General features: G+C 37.9%; 1 protein-coding gene across 10 annotated transcripts in view; it reads right to left on the reverse strand.

The window, feature by feature from the left end:
• ANO5 (anoctamin 5) overlaps nt 1-18,440 on the reverse strand; it is a 71,782-nt gene that overhangs the window by 7,355 nt on the left and 45,987 nt on the right. For 4 of the 10 annotated variants that reach the window (XM_087951098.1, XM_087951093.1, XM_087951095.1 and 1 more), the window contains 9 exons: nt 15,052-15,203; nt 12,729-12,806; nt 12,217-12,291; nt 11,242-11,464; nt 10,223-10,392; nt 5,955-6,052; nt 5,301-5,431; nt 2,759-2,964; nt 1,244-1,425 (listed from right to left, as the gene is read on the reverse strand). In XM_087951098.1, the coding sequence (XP_087807224.1) occupies nt 1,244-1,425; nt 2,759-2,964; nt 5,301-5,431; nt 5,955-6,052; nt 10,223-10,392; nt 11,242-11,464; nt 12,217-12,291; nt 12,729-12,806; nt 15,052-15,203 (1,315 nt within the window). The remainder of the gene's footprint in view (nt 1-1,243; nt 1,426-2,758; nt 2,965-5,300; nt 5,432-5,954; nt 6,053-10,222; nt 10,393-11,241; nt 11,465-12,216; nt 12,292-12,728; nt 12,807-15,051; nt 15,204-18,440) is intronic. The other 6 variants (XM_087951102.1, XM_087951097.1, XM_087951100.1 and 3 more) reach the window with 2 other exon arrangements.

Below are 18,440 nucleotides of genomic sequence, written 5' to 3' on the forward strand. Positions count from 1 at the left end.
CACTGTGCAACAATCATCCATCTCATGTGCATTTCTTCTTAGAGCAGCTTGAAATTATAGAAGAATAATCAAGATAGTTCCATTAAAAAGTACAAAATGCATCGGGAATGTATTTCCTTACATTTTCTGTACTATACTAGAAAAAAATGAAGTTTTGTTTTGACTACACTTAATGGTATAAGCTAGAATCAGTCTGGCAGTTCAGTAAACTTGTTTGCAGAGAGGGAGGGAGGAGAGGAGAGAGAGAGAGGAGAGGGAGGAGGGAGGGGGAGAGAGAGAATAAAGAATTGATGTGTATGATTTGATTGATTTGTATGGTTGTGTGTTGTTTTTTTTTTTTTTACTGATGGGTGGGATATCTGCAGAACAGACCTGCAGTGTGCAATGTTTAGATTTTAGGAGGGGGGGTTGTTATTATTTTGTAATAGATTTTTAAAATATGCTTTAATTTTTAAAGGAAGGATGTCTTTAAAATATAATAATTTTCTCATATATAAAAGCATAAGGATGTATCATTATTATCATTAGATTGATTTATGATGATATAATGAATGTTATAATAAATATATGGGTAAAATGTTGTATTTCTCTCATAAAATGAAAGAATAATAGTTATAGTCAAAAATAATGATTACCAATGATAAATAGCATAGATAGAAAGACAGACAGATATGTAATAATTTTCTTAATTCAGTATACACCAACTCTATGTATTTTGTTGTAGTTTACGAGAGCAAATATGTTGTTTTGACTTCTGGAGGAAGAAGAACAACAAACTGTAGAGATTAGCTTGAGGAGATATAACCTTTTTATCAATATTTGTCTTCTGGCTGTGGAGACTGACATGAGTTACAAATTCAAGCCAGGAATAAACATAAATCATGGTTTGTAAACTAAGTTTAAACTCTGTGGTCATCAAACTAATGTCTATTATCTAAGATGAATTCAGATAATTAAGTGGAACAAGTTGTATCTTAACTTTACAACTGAATTAAATTAATTAAAGATTCAAATAATTACATTTCCCTATTCCCATAATTGATATCTCTTATATTAATTACTATAAATGCATCATGTGTGCAATAATCTCCACTGTCACACTTCTGATGGCTTGGACAGTTCATAAAGGTGTCAACAGAATACATGTATAAAGATCAGAAAATCACAAGTGATATTACAACAGGTGTAATTATTATTATATTTATATCAATATAAAGCATAAAATGGAAGAATTGCAACTAACCTGCAACTGGTAAATTTGCCTGTATTCTGTTCAGGTTTGTGTTTTTCAGGAAAATCTGAGATTTGGAATACTGAAAGGCTATTATTAATGTATCCAGACATGGGTAAGTCAGGATCCGCAAAATAGGCATAATAGTATACCAATCGAGGAATCATATCAGATGTGAAGGCTACAATAAATGCCTGCAGAAACAATTGGTTATTTATGTTAATTTAGATATATCTTTGTATGTCCTATGCATGTTATCTGATTAACTACTGGGTGACAAAAGATAAAGTGGTTTACAATTAGATATACTGCGTGTCATATCTACATTAATGTCTCAAATTGGCCACAACTACCCTGTTTCTCCAACAATATGGCCTCCCCCAATAGGAAGTCCCAGCATGTTTTATAGGCATGAATGAAATTAAGCCCCTCCCCCAAATTAAGGCCTATATTAAAACATGCAAAATGGGGGGAATGGTGGGGGGCTTGCCGTTAGGAAGTACTTTTGTTGCACACCCAGATATGGTGCTGCCTGCATTGACCCTGATACGAAGTGCCCCACCAATGCTGAGGTCAACATCCAAGCTGTCGCCGCCCGCCCGAAGATGCAAGGGGAGGGAATTAAGTCACCCGAAAAGACAGCCTAGCCATTTTTTCGGGGCTCAAAAAAAAATAAGACCCAGCCTTATTATATGAGAAACACGGTATTGGCTTTGAAGATTTAACAGCTTTTTGTCCACATGTACCCATGTTTACCATTAGTGACTTAAAGTAATTACACCAGGAACAGAACAGAAACAATAACTTCACAAACATGAAATAAATCTAATCTAATTTTAAAGCCTAAGAAAACACAAAAACTTGTTTCCAGCTTCAAGGACATTAAGAGTAGGAGATTGATGAGCTCCTTCCTCAAGTGATTTTTACCAGATTGGTTGGAGAGATAACTCTTGTTTACTAACAGTGTTGGCATTAATTTTAACTTTGTGTCTCGGTATTTGGAAAGTTGTATTTTACTTCTGTTATTTCCCTGAGCATCTAGCTGAACATAAAAGTAGATACAAACTGAATTAATCAATCTGTGATCATAGTTCTGAGTCATTAAAATCAGAAGCAAGGGCTTGGAACTTCAGTTCTAAAAAAATAATGAGATATGATTTATTCACGAATAAATAAAGTGTAGTTGAAGTTAAATTCATCTAGATGGAAACCTCAAAACATTTGTTTCTGTACAGAAATCTAATTTCTTTGGAATATGCTTATTAGTCAAAGAATTGCTGCCTGTGACCTTCTGGATGTCAGACATCAACCCCTATTTTGCCTTTTCTCAGGGAGGTCTTATATTGGACCAGTAGCATCAGAAAACCCACAGATTGTTTATCTCAAGATTAATCACTTTTTACAACTATAATGAGGAATTATTAAAATAATAAATTAATAAGGAAGCACACTATTTTAAAGATCTAGTTGTTCTAAGTGCTTTCTCTTATTAATAATTTTGGCTATTGTTTGGCTTCATTTACTTACATTTGTAACAACAGACAAAATAGCCATCCCATTTAAGATTTCTTGCCAAATTCCTATGCTATGAGCTTTGGCTGCCACCGGCCTTCGAAACTGAGTGGTAAGTTTCCAAGAATCAACTCTAATCTCCAAGATGTTGTTCATCAGAGCAAGTAGGGGTGCCAAAGGAAAAGAGGCCACAAACAGAGTAATAAACCCGAACTGAATAACTGTATGGATAGAAAATAGCAGATAAACAATTGAATGAAACCCATGAAAACTTATATTTGAGAATCATATATTTAATACTATTAGAAATATTCATGAATAATCAATAAATTTAAGTGCAAGAAATATTCACTATGTGAAAAGCAATTATTTGAGATGTGCAAAATGTTTTGATCTCAAAGCAGAACTCATTGTTCTGACCTCATCAAAATATTTCATCTTCAAAGTATCCTGTTAAATGTTGAACCACTTCTCAAGGCTCCAGAAAATATGTGTTCTTATTAAAATAGATGAAGTTAAGTTAGCAACAGTTATTTATGAATAAAATGTATAATGATTGGAACATCAAACTTATATACTATACACTGAAATTTTGATTTATTTATCTAATCCATTAGCATTCCAATATTCATGGGGCTCCCATAAAGATGAAGGGATCAAACAATTTTCCAAACACCAAAAGGCAAGACATGAAACAATGAATGGAAACTAACCAAGGAGAGAAGCAATCTAGAAGTAAAGTGGAAATTCCTAATGGTTACAGCAATCAACCAATGGAATAGCTTGTTTTCATAAGTTGTGGGCTCTATGTTCTGTTATGTGCCATCCAACTCTCTATCTAAAGCATCTTCAGATAGGTAAACTATATTTGATTTCAATGCAGTTTAAAATTTGTTCTATAAAAAAAACTTTTGGATGAAAAGCATCATTAGCATAATTACCCAGGACATCTCTTACCACTAAGCCAAAACCCATTACATGAGGAGAAACGTGTTCAGTTTCTCCAGTCATATATGCACCCACATATTCACCCTTTATTAAGGTTCCTTATATTAGATTGTAGATTGTAAAATTTCTTAGGGCAGAATTTAAAAATATTTAAAAACTCTATTTAAAAACTATAAAGTCTATATAATTATATAATTATATATATATATATATATATATATATATATATATATATATATATATATATATATAATATATATATATATAATATATATATATAATTATATATATATAATTATATAGACTTCTGTTTTCTTAACTCTGAGTGCCTCTTTGTGGCCAATCTTGGCATTATAGAAATAATATTCCATTAACAAGGACATTTTTCTTTATTGTGAAAGGTTCTTTTTTTTAAAAAAAATTGCATATTTTAATGGACTAGTTTGAAAATATTTTAGATGCTTTGCTTTCTGCTTTCAACTTCTAAAGAGCTTACAAATAAGGAACAATACAATGGCCAATATTTTTTAAAACACTTGTACGGGCAATCCAATATTTTTTAAAACACTTGTACGGGCAAAAATACAATGCAAATTCAATTTCCTTTTTAACACTCCTCCTTCTGAACAAACTGCATCCTTGAACTGCTTTATTTCAAAGCATGAGGAATCATCTCAGCAGATTTCATTTATACCTATAAAATTGTATTTGCCTCCCTGTAATTAGAATTCAAACTCAACCTATTTATTTTCAGTGGCAGTTTTAATGAAAGAGCTGTGAAATATATAAGTCAGTGTCCTGATTGTTCATTGAGCAATTTAAATAAGACCTGGTATAGTTATTCTCCTACTCACTCTTGCAGTGCACAGGTTTTTATTCGATGTTATTATTTTATTAATCTGTATTAATGTACCAGCACTTCATCATCCAGATTATGCAGACTATGCTCCCAGAGACCAAATCTCTTCCATGAACAACACTCAGGTAACTAGACATTCATTTGGAATGTTAATTCCCTTTCCAAAGTCTCTCAATTGATTGGATGAACCCCATTTCATCTCCTAAATTCTTCAGCTTTCTTCCTAGAACTTCACAGTCTTTTGTCCCCTTGTGGATGAGTAGGTGTAGGTACCTTCCAGTTGGCTTTATGAGTCTTGGATCTATCTATCTGTCGTTCATTCTATCTATCTTATGTCAAACTTATATAGCCGCCCATCTTACAACAAGTGACTCTGGGTGGCATACAGCAAAGTAATGTTTCTCCAATGCTATTTCTTAATGTATATGTTTTTTCACCATTTCCCCCTAAAATACTTAATTTTTTTGAAAGCTAGAGCTCTGTATTACTTTTCGTTAGAATCTTTGAGTCTTTAAAACATGAAGATGAGCATCCATGTTTGCAGTAATGCTTGCGTGAGAGGAGCCGTGAACGCAGGAGGGGGCCATGAGTGATTGCAATGATGCTCGCATGAGTTGGGCTGCATGCGATTCGGCCAGCCACTTACGCAGCCCAGTGGTGTTTAGCCCGTGGCCCTGTAGTGGACCACACACCACAGATTGGGGACCTCTGCACTACACAGTGGTACTTGTCATTGTCTTTTCTGCTTACCCATTTCAAGGTATTCATAGAAGAGACCCAATGCTCCAAAGCTCTGTAAATCATGATCCTGCTCCCATCGACTGTATAAATTCTCTGGGTTGCTCCTTGCCTTCCGACGACCCCACCAATTATAGATCCAGCTAAACAGTGGAAAAACAGAAATCACTGTTGTAGTAGGTTTTTTTTTTTTAAAGCAAAATGATATTATTCTATGAATTGACACCACATATATTTTCAGGGTTTTTTCCTCGTTCAACTGTATCCGATTCTTGGCATCCTTCCTGTAACATATTTCCCAATATATCTGGTATAAAAATTACTACGGGATCAATTTCTCATATCGATTAGAGAGTTCCAGTCTAAATCCCATGATTACATCTACAGTAAGTAGAACAGCAGAGCTGTGTCAATTGATCCGTTCCCTGTCCTCAAGCACATGCCAGCTTTATTCTTAATGTCTGGGGTGGAGGAAGGTACTGCACACCAGCAGGGTTGTATCTGAAAACCTGATAATATAGTAGTGTCAAGATACCTGTAAAGATTACGTTGATACTGATTCATTAAACTTAAGCTGAAGGAGATGGCAGAATTCATCAAATATTGAATTAATGAACTGACTTTCTTTTAAACATACAAATAACTCAGTATTAAGATATTACTTACGGGACTATAGCTTCTTGAATATTACCCCAGATCTGTTTGCCAGCCATGATGATGGTGAGCTGGGTTGTCAGTTCTATCAAGCATCCTGCAGGATCACACTGGTAAAGAAATAAAACAAAATGCAGTTTGGTATGCCTCAACAGTGATGGTGAGATATATAAGGCAGAAGTTATTTCAAAAACCAGTAAGAGTGTCGGCAGCTTGCTTTCTTCTTTTAACGACATGAAGAAAACTATTCCCCATGGTTTATCTGTCAAATATTAGCTGTTAGTCTTCCATAAAGCTTTAAAGACCTAGCTATGCTCCCAAGCCTGGGATGCTACATCTTCCAAGGGCCCTGCATCCTGGCTATGTTGCTAACAGCCAGATGTCTTGCTTTGTATGTACTCAAATTAGATGTTTTAGTGTTTTTTTAGTGTTTCAATGGTTTTTACTGTTTTTATTCTTTCAATATGTTTACAAGATTTAAATTGTAGTGTATGTTTCTGGATTGTGAGCTACCCAGAATCAGTTGCCGAGATGGGTGGCTACAGGGGTGGGATGCTACCGGTTCTGCCCAGCTCTATAGAACCGGTAGCTCTGAAGAGCAGCAGACACCGAACCAGTTCTGTGTTTGCTGCTGTTTGGCCCACCTGCCTGCCTGGGCTCTTACCTGTCCTTTATTTCCTGCTTTTTCAACCTCAGCTGCTTTGCGCGGCACAGCTGTTGAAAAAGCAGGAAAAAAGAGGCTTTTCAAACACTGCGCACCTGCGTGCAGCGCTTTTCAGCTATCCCAGCGGTACAGCTTAATGTTTTTTACACGTGCACATAGCAAAATGTAGTCACTGAACCGGTAGTAACACCGGTTGAATCCCACCCCTGGGTGGTTATAGAACTCAAATCAATCGAGACTTCCGGTTTGTCGGCTTCGCTAGCGGCAGGGATTTGTGATCCTGCGCGATCCCTGCCGCGCTAGTCGCTTTGGTGCCTCCGATCCACGGATCTGGAGGCTAAGGCTGCCACGAAGAGGCAGCCGAAGATAGGAGGATCCGGACAGGGGTTGGGGTTTCGCAGACCCCTTCCCCACCCGGCTTAACCCTCTTTTCTCAAGGCGGTGGAGCGGCGGTCAGCAATGGCCGCCACAAAGAAGCTGACAGCTGGACAAGATTGTGCTGGAGGAAGAATGAGAAAGTTTTGAAGCGAAAGTTTTTGGCTGAACTGGGACTATAAGATACAAGTAACATCCTGAAAATTCTGATTTTTGAAAGATACTTTGTTTCCAGAAGAGATTTACAAGCGGCGAGTGAAAGTGTTTAAAGAGAAAGTTTACTCTCCTTCCACATGGATTTAACAAATGGATATTGAAAATCCTGCTATTTTACAGAAGGTAAAAATTTAAAGCTTTCTGTTATAAGTGGGAAGGGAGAGGACAAAGGAAAATTTTCATTAAGATTTTGTTGGAGGAGATGCCTGGAAGATTTTGAGATTGGAAGTTAATTGTAATAAGACTTTAAAATACAGATTGGTTTTTTTTCCCCTTGCCAATTGATATTACCCCAGGAAGAAAAAGTATGAAGAACTTTGTGTTCTGTTTGGATTGTTTGATGACTTTGGGATTTTGGGGAATTGTTTCAAGCTTTGAATTATCTTGGTTGTTTTAAGAAGAAGAAGAAGAAAAGGTTTATAATGGCTTTATCTGTTGATGAACTGAGAGAGGAATATGGTAAAAAAAAAAGAAGGTAAAGACGGTGTGAGAGAAATTTTTGCTTTTTAGAAATGGCGCTTGCCACTTATCAACAAACACAACAATTAATGGAGGATGAAGAAGAAGAAGAAGAAGAAGAAGAAGAAGAAGAAGAAGAAGAAGAAGAAGAAGAAGAAGAAGAAGAAGAAGAAGAAGAAGAAGAAGAAGAAGAAGAAGAAGAAGAAGAAGAAGAAGAAGAAGAAGAAGAAGAAGAAGAAGAAGAAGCCATCTTTAATGAGTCTACAAAGTTGATCAAGAAAGGAAGGAAAAAGAGAGGAAGGAAAAAGGACATAAGACTTAAAAAAACATCCAAGAAAGAGAAAAATAAGATGCAAAACCAATACAATGTTAGAAAGCAAAAGAAAAAGAAATACAACAGAGGGGGAAGCGAAGGGGGTAAAAAGACCAGATGGGACAAGATAGGAAGGAAGAAGGGGGAAAAAAGCCACAAAGGTATGAAACAAGATGTGGAAAAGAAATCTTTTTAGGGATAATGGGTAATGCATAACTTTGTTCCAAAATGTTTCTGCAAGGTACATGATAGTATTGTAGTATTTGTATTAGAAATAGAAAATTAGAATTTAATAAGGCTTAAGTAAAGATTAAAACATTAAAGGTTTAATAATGATAGATTTTAAGATTTAATAAAATATTAAAAGGAATGTTTAAAATATTTAGTTTAAGTATAGAGTTTAATTGACTATTGTGTGGATGTTTGTATGAACTTATTATTATGGTATTTGTTTTTGAAATAGATAATTGGAATGCTATGAGATTTAATGTTTAATTATATATTTAATTACTTTATGGATTTACTATTTTAGTAAATAGAATGTACTAAGCAGAATTAGATAGGGAATTAGGTGTTACCTTAAATGTTAATTTAGGGAGCGATGGAAAGGCATCATACTTCGATTAGTGATTTCAGGAGAAATATTTTTCTCTAATATGAATGAGATAAATGGATAATTGGAAAAGAATGGACAAAAGATACAAATATAATGATTTAAATTAAGATGAAATAAATAAAATAGAATTAAGAAGAGTGGAAAGCGGGGAGAAGTTATAATGAAGATATAGAAGGGTAATAAGATAGGTAATGGCATATAAGCTGAACACGAATCTAATTGAAGTCCATATAAAGAGAGGTAATCCGGAGGCCAAGCCACTTTTAAAAAGAAGTTTTATGTTTTTGTGTTTTGTGTCTGTATGTTTGATTGAGATTTAATAAAACCTTGGGAGAAAGCGAGAGGAATATTTGTAAACAAGGCAGAGGGAAATATGAATATGATGAGTATAAAATGGATAAATATAGAAGAAATGTAATTGAATAAGAGCAAAGAGAAATAATGAGAAATCTGCTAAAAAATATTTAAGTGGAAATGGGATATATTAGAATTATATTGTATACAACAATGTTTTATCTGCCTTGTAAAAATTTATAATGGAAAGAGGTTTAATGTCTTTAATGTCTAATGATGCTTTGTTTGTCTGTAAAATTAATAAAATTTGTTTCAAAAAAAAAAAAAAGAACTCAAATCAATCAATCAATCAATCAATCAATAAGAAAGACTTATCAGTGGAGAGATTTCACAACTACTTGCTACTGCATTCATAATGTGCCTTAACCTCACCACTAGTTAATTGTATGCAGTCATCAAAACATAAATATTTTGGCAATTCTTCTTTTAAAAAAATGAGGACATATAAATATGATAGAGCCAGGTCAGAGGGTATGCATGCTACACCAATAACACATACACAAATATGTGTTATATTTGCTTGTCTATTTGCTTGCCTGTATAGATAATTTTCCATTTCTGCCCTCACTGTACTTTTCCTATTTTATCTTTTAATTTTCTTCCCCGTGCAAATCTTCTGAGATTCTATTCTTGTCCTGATTAATGCAGATTTCTAATTCAGAAAATAAACTTGTTCCCAAAACTTTTTGTCAATCTTGCAGATGTTGCCTTTAAACTTCTTTTGGATCATCTTGAATTTAGACAAATTCAAGTGTCACAGGCACTTGGGGCCTCGCTCATAAGAGCATCACGGGAACTTGGGCCTTTTCACGTGAGCGTCATGGGCGCCCATAGCATCACTCACATGACTGTCACAGGCACTCTCGGCCCCACTCGTGTGAGCATTGCAAACACTCTTGGCCCTACTCGCATGACTAATGGGTGCTTGCTCATGTGCACATGCCTTTCCCTCCCACAAAACCACCCATTCTTTCTCTTTGCTCTCCAGACCAGTGGTGGGATTCAAATTTTTTTACTACCATTTCTGTGGACATGGCTTGGTGGGCATGGCAGGGGAAGGATATTGTAAAATCTCCAGTCAAAGGTGATATTTGCCAGTTCTCCAAACTACTCAAAATTTCCACTACTGGTTCTCCAGAACTGGTCAGAACCTGCTGAATACCACCTCTGCTCCGGACCAGCTACCCAGAAAGGTTGGGGAACTTTGTACTATACTTCAAAGCAAGATATTTAGAAGGATAGTCAATTTTTTCTCAAAATTCACTTTCAAAGTTATTACATACCTCTTCATTTCTCCAGCGATTGAACATGTATGTATAAGAACCAGGGTATCCTACAAATTTCCCTTTGAAAAAAGCTACATAGAAGCATGAAGAGTAGTAGTTGACAAACTGAAAGAGGAACATCTTCATGGTAAGTCTGTTTTCATACTCATAGTGGGTTCTTGGTATTTCTGCAAGATAAAATAAACAAGGATTTAATTCTCTTTATATCATATAGTGCATCAAAGTTTATGAAGCCTCACGAATATGATAATAGATTTCAATATTACAACATTTACTTCTCTAAGAGAGCATTGGTAGAGCTATGAATCTACTTAGAGTCACCATGTATGAATCGGGTAGCCATATAAATTTGGTTGATGAATAAAATGAATTATCTTTTGCCCACAGAGTGTATGTACAGAACAAAGTTGCTATCATTCCTGAGTAATTTAACTAGCACTGAATCAATTTTTGGAAATAAATATTTGTTATCATGTTTATTTTATACATAATATAAATATAAATGGAGCTCTCACTTATTCAAGCAAAATAATATTTGAGAGGCATCTCGTGAAGAATTTCCTTGTCTTTTGTCAAGAGGCAGATATTGTAATCATGAGAAAACAGAAGCAGTTTTGCCCAAGTAATCTCCTGAGAGCTCCACTTACAGTCAGGTAAAATTATTATTAACAGTGTTGACCCCACATCTCTTAGGAAGGTATAGTACAAGCTAAGAATTAGCAATCACATAGCTGGAAAGCAAGTCAGATAATCTAAGAGCAAAGCCATAAGGGATAAAATATCCTTCCTCAAACTGCCGTTCTCCAGATAAGTCGGATTATAAATTCCATCATTCTCTGAAAGCAAGGCTAATAGGACGCAAGGGTAGGGATATCTGACATAAAGCAAGATCCCCAAAGAATTTTAGGCTGACAGAAAAGGTTATGCATGTTCTATTTTCATGTGCTGATGATTTCAACCTATGCAGCAGAGAAAACATATTGGTGTAAGCTTAGCCCATCATGCAACATACCTACCCATATCTGTGATCCAGATGGCTATCCTCTCATATAGGAAATTCAGTATCATAATGATGACAAAATTGAGGAATGATGCAGTGACTGACGTTGCCAGTTGTGGTGTCAACAAACCTCGAATGGGTTGCAGGGTTTCTGTGTTCTCCATGATGCTGGCAAAAGCAGCATAGACTGCAAGGCGGTAAACTATTACAGCTATCATGCTCGCTATGATTAAAGAGATCTGAGATAACCACATAAATTAAGACTACTTAGGATTTGAAAACAGAGAAATTAGTGTCTCATGCAAACTGCACATTGTGAATAAATGTTTAGAAAGTTCTATCAAGATTGCAGAATGCAAGTGGAAGAAAACTTTATCTGAATACTTCTCCAGTGCATGTATCTGCTTCCATAATGGAAGTAAATTGCTTGTTTTTCCTTTTATTTTTTTAAGTAAAAAAAAAACTGATTTCTGTTATCGTCTCCTTTCTATTCAGAGAAGAACTAAGCATGCAGTTCTTCATAGGAGCTCTAGTCCCAATGGAACTCTAGTCCCAATAGAGCTATAACATTTATTTATTTTTATTCATTTTAAATGTGCCATGCATGTTCATGTAAAGCATACCAATGCAACTCTATCACATAATCCACCAACAAGAGTTGGAAATTGTGTAGGTATAGTAGCAACTGTATATGACTGTTTGAACACATTTCAGGTAAGTGAAATGAAGGAAGTGTCATCAATAATTACACAATAGGAAAGTGTTATTTAAAAAGGGGTGGGAAGGAGGTGCTTAGCCCACATATTATGTACTCATTGTGTACTTTGCATGCAGAGGAAAATAAAACTGGAAACCGTTAGTTAGAAATCTTTGAAGCCGCAAGCATGAGTGAAAGAGATCCAAAGCAAAGAGAGCCATTCTTGCATGCTAAAAATCCAAGCTTAAAAAGTGATCAGTATAATGTTAGAGTGATGAATCAAAAAGAGCTCACCCAGAACAACACGGTAGTTCCTGAGATGCAGAACCGTATAGCCTGGCTAGTTAGAGGTAAATAAGGCTCCAGCTCCTGAAACAGTCAAGCAAGCACAGCACTTTTCACCACCCGCAGTCACAGTTGTATGTAGACCACTGCAGAAAGCAACCTCAAACATTATGAGAAAGCAAATCCCGTATCCCCCTCCCTCACAAAGGCACATTTCTTCTTTTGGGAGAAAAGCAGGAGTGGCACACTGAATGAGAGGTTGCCCATTTACCAGGTCATCCTATTATTTGTTTATTTATTTAATTAATTTTAGGCTTTACGAACAAAATGTTGCTACTTGAAAGTTGAGAGCAGATTTCTTTTCAGTTGTCAATATTCATTGCTCAGCAAATTTGTTCAGTTAGGCACTCCCATTCACCACTCCATATTCTGATGCTTTTCTTTTGACCCATTTGAGAAATGTCTTGTTTTATTAGTTTTGCCACTCTTAAGCTGCAGCAATTGGTGCAGCCCTCTCTTACCCAAAACAATATTCCAAAGTATAACAAGCTCAGTTTTCCATAGTCATGAATGGTCTTCCTCTTAATCAGTTCTAACTCCTAAAACATCAGTTGAAAAAGGAATAATTAAAGAATGAAAAGGGTTCTGCTGAATATCAGTTGATTTTAAGAGGGATTTTGGACTTCAAGTAATCGTTGCTTGGTTTGCAAAGAAATGCACAAACCTCTTGCCTGTATATACAATCCTTCACAAATTTTATTTTTGGAAGAGAATGATTCCAAAGGGTGGATGAAAAGGTGAATTCTGTATGCCCTTGTCATGTTTGCTCACAGAGATCCAATGTGTATACATACACAAATCAACAGAGGCGTATATATTTCATTTCCCAAATAGGCCTTTGTCATTGGCAAATTATAAACACCTTTTAATTAGCAGACTATAAATACATACTGTAAAAATATTAGAGAGGGGGAGAGAGAGAGAGAGGAGGGAGGGAGGGCGAGAACTTGAGACAGATAAACAGACACAGAAAGAGAGAGACAGACAGACAGAGACAGAGAGACAGACAGAGACAAAGACAGAGAGATAGAGACAGAGAGAGACATGGGGAGAGAGAGAGAGAGAAGACAAACAGACAGACAGATAGACGGGCTAAAATTCTGTGGGACTGCCTTAGAAACAGGCAGGCACTGGCCAATCAAGCAAACATTATTATATGGACAAGGACCAGAAGAAAGAGGTGGGATAGATTTAGCAGTGCCAAATGACAGCAATCTCAGGAAGAAAGAGTATGAGAAGCTGGAGAAGTACCAGGCCTGAAGGAAGAATTAGAGAAGATATGGAAAGTAAAGACCAAAGCAATCCCAGTGGTAGCTAGCAGCTAATGGGACTGTAACAGATCCTAGGAATGAAAATGCTCTCTCTATCCAGAAAAGTGCAGTTTTAGAACAGCTAAAATACTGTACAGAACTCTAAAACTTCCAGGCCTCTAGTAGATGACCTGAGATTGAGGAAGACACATATCATCCATAGGGGTGTGAAGTGGATTTTATAAATAATGGATCAGGATGCAAACACAAAACTTCTAATTTACCATGATTGTTTTAATTTCCTGACTGAGTAGGAAAAAAATGATTGGGGCGGGGGGACCTGACTTGGCAGGAATATTTGTGACAAGGATCTATATTCTTGCTCACACCAAGTTAAACATGAGCAATCAATGTTACACAACTACTAAAAATGGTAAATGGTATCTTGTGGTGGGCATTATCTTGAAGAGGGAAGTTATTGTTTCACTCTTCTGTCCCCTGATTTCAATATTGTATCCATTCCTGGACATCACACTTCAACAAGGACATTGATGAATAGAGTTCAAGACAGGGCTTCCAATATGGCAATCATCTTGGAAAACAAGACCTATGAAAAACAGTTTAGAAATCATTGTCTCACAAGGGGAATTCTTTATTGCCTCTGAGAACAGAACAATGGGTTAATATTATAAGAAAGTAGGTTCAGAATAGATGTAAAGAGGACCTAACAAGCCTCAAATGAAATGATGAGCATTTTCTTATTGGGTATCTTTGGAGAAAGAAGAACTGAGAAAAAAAACAAGATAGCTAATGTAATAATGCATTTATTTCAGGCAGAACTGAACCCCACAAGTCAACTGCATCCACTTAACCATGATCTACAGAGATTGAAAATGAATATTCATCTTCTTAGCTGGCAAAAAATATACCCAAATTCTTGGACTGCATCAATAATACCTATCTCACACAAAAAAGCAGTGCTCCTTCGTTGGTGCCAATGATAACTCTATAGCAGAACTTCTTTAGATTTAGAAAGCTAGCAAATCAGGGAAAACATTAAATAGACACTTTCTTCCTAATATTTTATCTCCCTGAATTAAAGCTTTACTTTATTAGCAGCAAAGTAGCACCAAAATAGGAAGTAAATCTGCATATTTCTTTCTGAATAGCTGAACAAATGTCAAGATCACAATAAATTAAGTAAACATGCTAATGCATATTCCCAGTAAAATGCTATATGATCACCTATGGGGAAAGCCTAATAAATCTAGGTGACCCTGTTATCAGAGTCTCAGATAATAATCTAAGTGCTGATGTTTAAAATGAATTTGCATTTTAACAACATGTTAAAGCAATACACAACTATCATATTCTGGAACAAATGAGTATTCTTAGTTGGCATATTTAACTAAACTAGCATAGTAGGTCTTGAGACCAAACTCATCTAAGGGTTCTCCAAAAAAGCTACCTAAACCTTATTAATTCCACAAGCTGCAAATTATTTTTATCTTCTAAATAAGCAGAACAAAATCACCTGAGTCACTGGATTCTTCCTCTTTTGTGTACATTTTGCTTCATACTCTGGTCTAAGTTGGAGTTGTTGCTGTTCTTCCTCAAAATCAACTAAATCCCACTCATATTCAAGTCGAGCTTGTCGTCGCTTCCAAAATTCCAAGAAAAGTGTAACTACAATCAGAGAGGGTTAAGCAACATAGAATTACCCTAAACATACTTTGAGACAGCATGAGACCGTAATCTTAAATAGTTTCTACTGTTTTAGTAACAAAATAACATGTTGGAAGGGACCTTGGAGGACTTCTAATCCAACCCCCTGCTCAAGCAGGAGACTCTAAAGCAGTGGTCACCAACTAGTGGGCTGAGGACCACTGGTGGTCCGTGAGAAAATTTTGGTGGTCTGCAGAGAAAGGGCGTTGGTACTTACCTGATATGCCTGTTCTCTGTGAGCTGTGAAGAGCATCCAGAAGTGGGAGGTGCTTCAGTCTCTTCTGGAAAGGCTGGGCTTAAAACTCTGGGACGCTCCTCCTCCTCCATGGGACACCTCCCCAGCGTCCCCCAGTTTTGCGAAGACTGAGTGCCAAAGTCCGGAACTCATCACCTAATCTGGATCCCTGACTGGAACGGAACCCCCCAGATGGAAAGAAATGGGTGGGGCTGGATGCTCTTCACAGCTCACAGAGAACGGGTGTATCAGGTAAGTACCAACGCCCTTTCTCTCATGAGCTGTTCAGAGCATCCAGAAGTAGGACATACCAAAGCTTGGCCTGTCCTTAGGGAAGGACTCCGTCTGGATCGAAATCCACTCCTAAATTCTGTGGACCCTCTGCAGGACTCTTCTGCCAAATGAAGCATCCGCTGAGGCATAGACATCAATTTTATAATTTCTCGACAAAGGGAGATGGTGAAGCCCAAGTTGCCGCTCTGCAAATTTCATCTATGGAAGCCCGTGTGGCCCATGCTGCTGATGTTGCCGCACTCCTTGTTGAGTGGGCTGTAATGCCCTTAGGAACTGAGATGGACTGGTATTTGTAACTTTTAGCTATGGTGGCTTTCAACCATCTACTGATGGTTGTCGATGACACCTTTTGTCCTAAAGTGGATGGGTTGAAGGATAGGAATGGAGCCTCCGATTTTTGAAATGCTGCCATGCGGTCTAGATAGATGCTTAAGGCCCTTCGAACGTCAAATCGATGCCATTGATGCTCCAGTCTATGAGATGGTTTCAGACAAAAATTTGGAAGCACCAACTCCTGCACTCTGTGGAAGGCTGAATTTACTTTAGGAGTGAACGATGGATCCAATCGGAGAATCACTCTGTCCACATGAAACACGCACAGGTCCTTTCTCATTGACAATGCCGCCAATTCGGAAATCCTCCTTGCTGATATGATTGCAATTAGGAAGGCCACCTTATATGTCAGGAATTTAAGACTAGCGGTTGTTAAAGGCTCGAACGGGCCAGTTGTAAGTGTGGTTAACACCTTGTTGAGGTCCCAGGTGGGATAGCGGTGAATTACAGGAGGTCGTAAGTTTGCAGCACCCTTAAGAAAGCTGCGGACATGTGGATGGTGCACTATGGAACGGAGGTCACCCCAGGTTATCACCGAGGCTAAAGCCTCCACCTGTCTGCATAAAGTATTTGGAGATAGGCCCTTGGTCAACCCCTCCTGTAAAAAGTCCAATAATTGTCCTATTGATGGGGCAGTTGGGTCGATCTTAGAGCCCTGGCACCAGCAACAGAAAGCGGACCACGTGGCCTCGTATATATGATTTGTTGAGGACCGTCTGGATGCTTGAATGGTGGCAATAGCATCCTCTGAAATCTGTTGGGCCGTTAAACGGCTCCGCTCAACCTCCATATGGCTAGACTGAGCCATTGTGGTTTCGGGTGAAGTATCGGCCCTTGGGAGAGGAAAACCTTCGATGGTGGAATTTTCCAAGGTTGTTCTCTCGACAAGTCCTGTAAGTCTGCGAACCACGTTCGCCTGGGCCAGTAAGGGGCGACCAATATCAATTCCGCTCGTTCCTCCAATAACTTCTGGATCAACCTGGGTATTACTGGGAGTGGAGGAAACACATATAGAAGTCCGGGAGGCCACTGACATCGCAGAGCATTGACGGCCTCCGCCCCCTGAGTCGGGTACCTTGAAATAAACTGGGGCAATTGGGTGTTGAGAGGAGAGGCAAATAGATTGATCACCGGTTGCCCAAACCTCCACACTGCTTCCTGGAAGACAGACGGGTGTAGGTGCCACTCTGCCTGATCTATCGTGGCCCTGCTGAGCCAGTCCACTTGTGTGTTTAAGGCCCCTGCTATGTCTTCTGCCTTGAGCGAAAACAGATTGGCCTCGGCCCATTTGAACAACTTGGCCATCTCCAGCATCAGAAGTTTGGAATGGGTACCCCCCCTGTCTGTTTACGTGGGCCTTGTTTGTGATATTGTCTGTCAAGACCAGAACGTGGCATGATTGGAAAAGGGGTAGAAAACTGCGTAAGGCCAGGTGAACTGCTCACAGTTCCAACAGGTTGATGCTTTGTGATTGTTTGGAAATAGTCCAAATTCCCTGCGCAGTGTGGGATTGGAAGTGAGCTCCCCATCCTACCAGGCTGGCATCGGTTGTGATTGTTGCCCTGTAAGGTTCCTTGAAAGGACACCCCTTGTTTATTGTTTTTTCCGACCACCAGCGGAGCGATCGGAGAACATTGTGTGGTACCTTTATCCGGACGTTGGAAGTGGCTCTTCCAGATTGCTGGAAAGGTAGCAGGAACCATTGCAGCTCTCTAGAATGGAATCGTGCCCAAGGCAATGGAAATCAAGAAAACCCTAACAGTTGAGGCTCTGAAACCTCTTTCTGGCCAAAGACTGGATACTGTTTAACCTGTCCTGAGAGAGAAAGACCTTGCCCTCCACGGTATCTATCACTGCCCCTAAATGAACTAACCTAGTTGAGGGGATCTAACCTAGTTGGGCTTTTATCCCAATTTATGGAAAAGCCATGACCCTGAAGGGTCTCCAGAGTAATCTTGGTATCCAATTTTGCTTGATGTCTGGAAGATGACAAAATTAAAATATCATCCAGATAACATTGTAAGCGAATAGATTTGATCCTGAGTGAGGCAGCCAAAGCCGCTAGGACCTTGGTAAAAGTCCTAGGGGCCGAAGCCAGACCGAATGGTAGGGTGCTATATTCGTAGTGCCAATCACAATAGCAAAATCTAAGATATTTGTAGTGAGCAGGTCTAATTGGTATATGTATATAAGCCTCTGTGAGATCTATAGAGGTCAGGACATCGTTCTCTCTGATGCTGAGAAGAATGGACTGGAGAGTAGTCATCTTGAATTTTCGATAAACCAATGATCTGTTCAGACATTTGAGGTCCAGAATTGCCCTCCAGCCCCCCGAA

Source organism: Notechis scutatus, chromosome 1 (genome assembly GCF_049901735.1).
Source record: "Notechis scutatus isolate UNSWTSFEM ecotype Mainland chromosome 1, rNotScu1.2, whole genome shotgun sequence".
NCBI classification, from domain to species: domain Eukaryota; kingdom Metazoa; phylum Chordata; class Lepidosauria; order Squamata; family Elapidae; genus Notechis; species Notechis scutatus.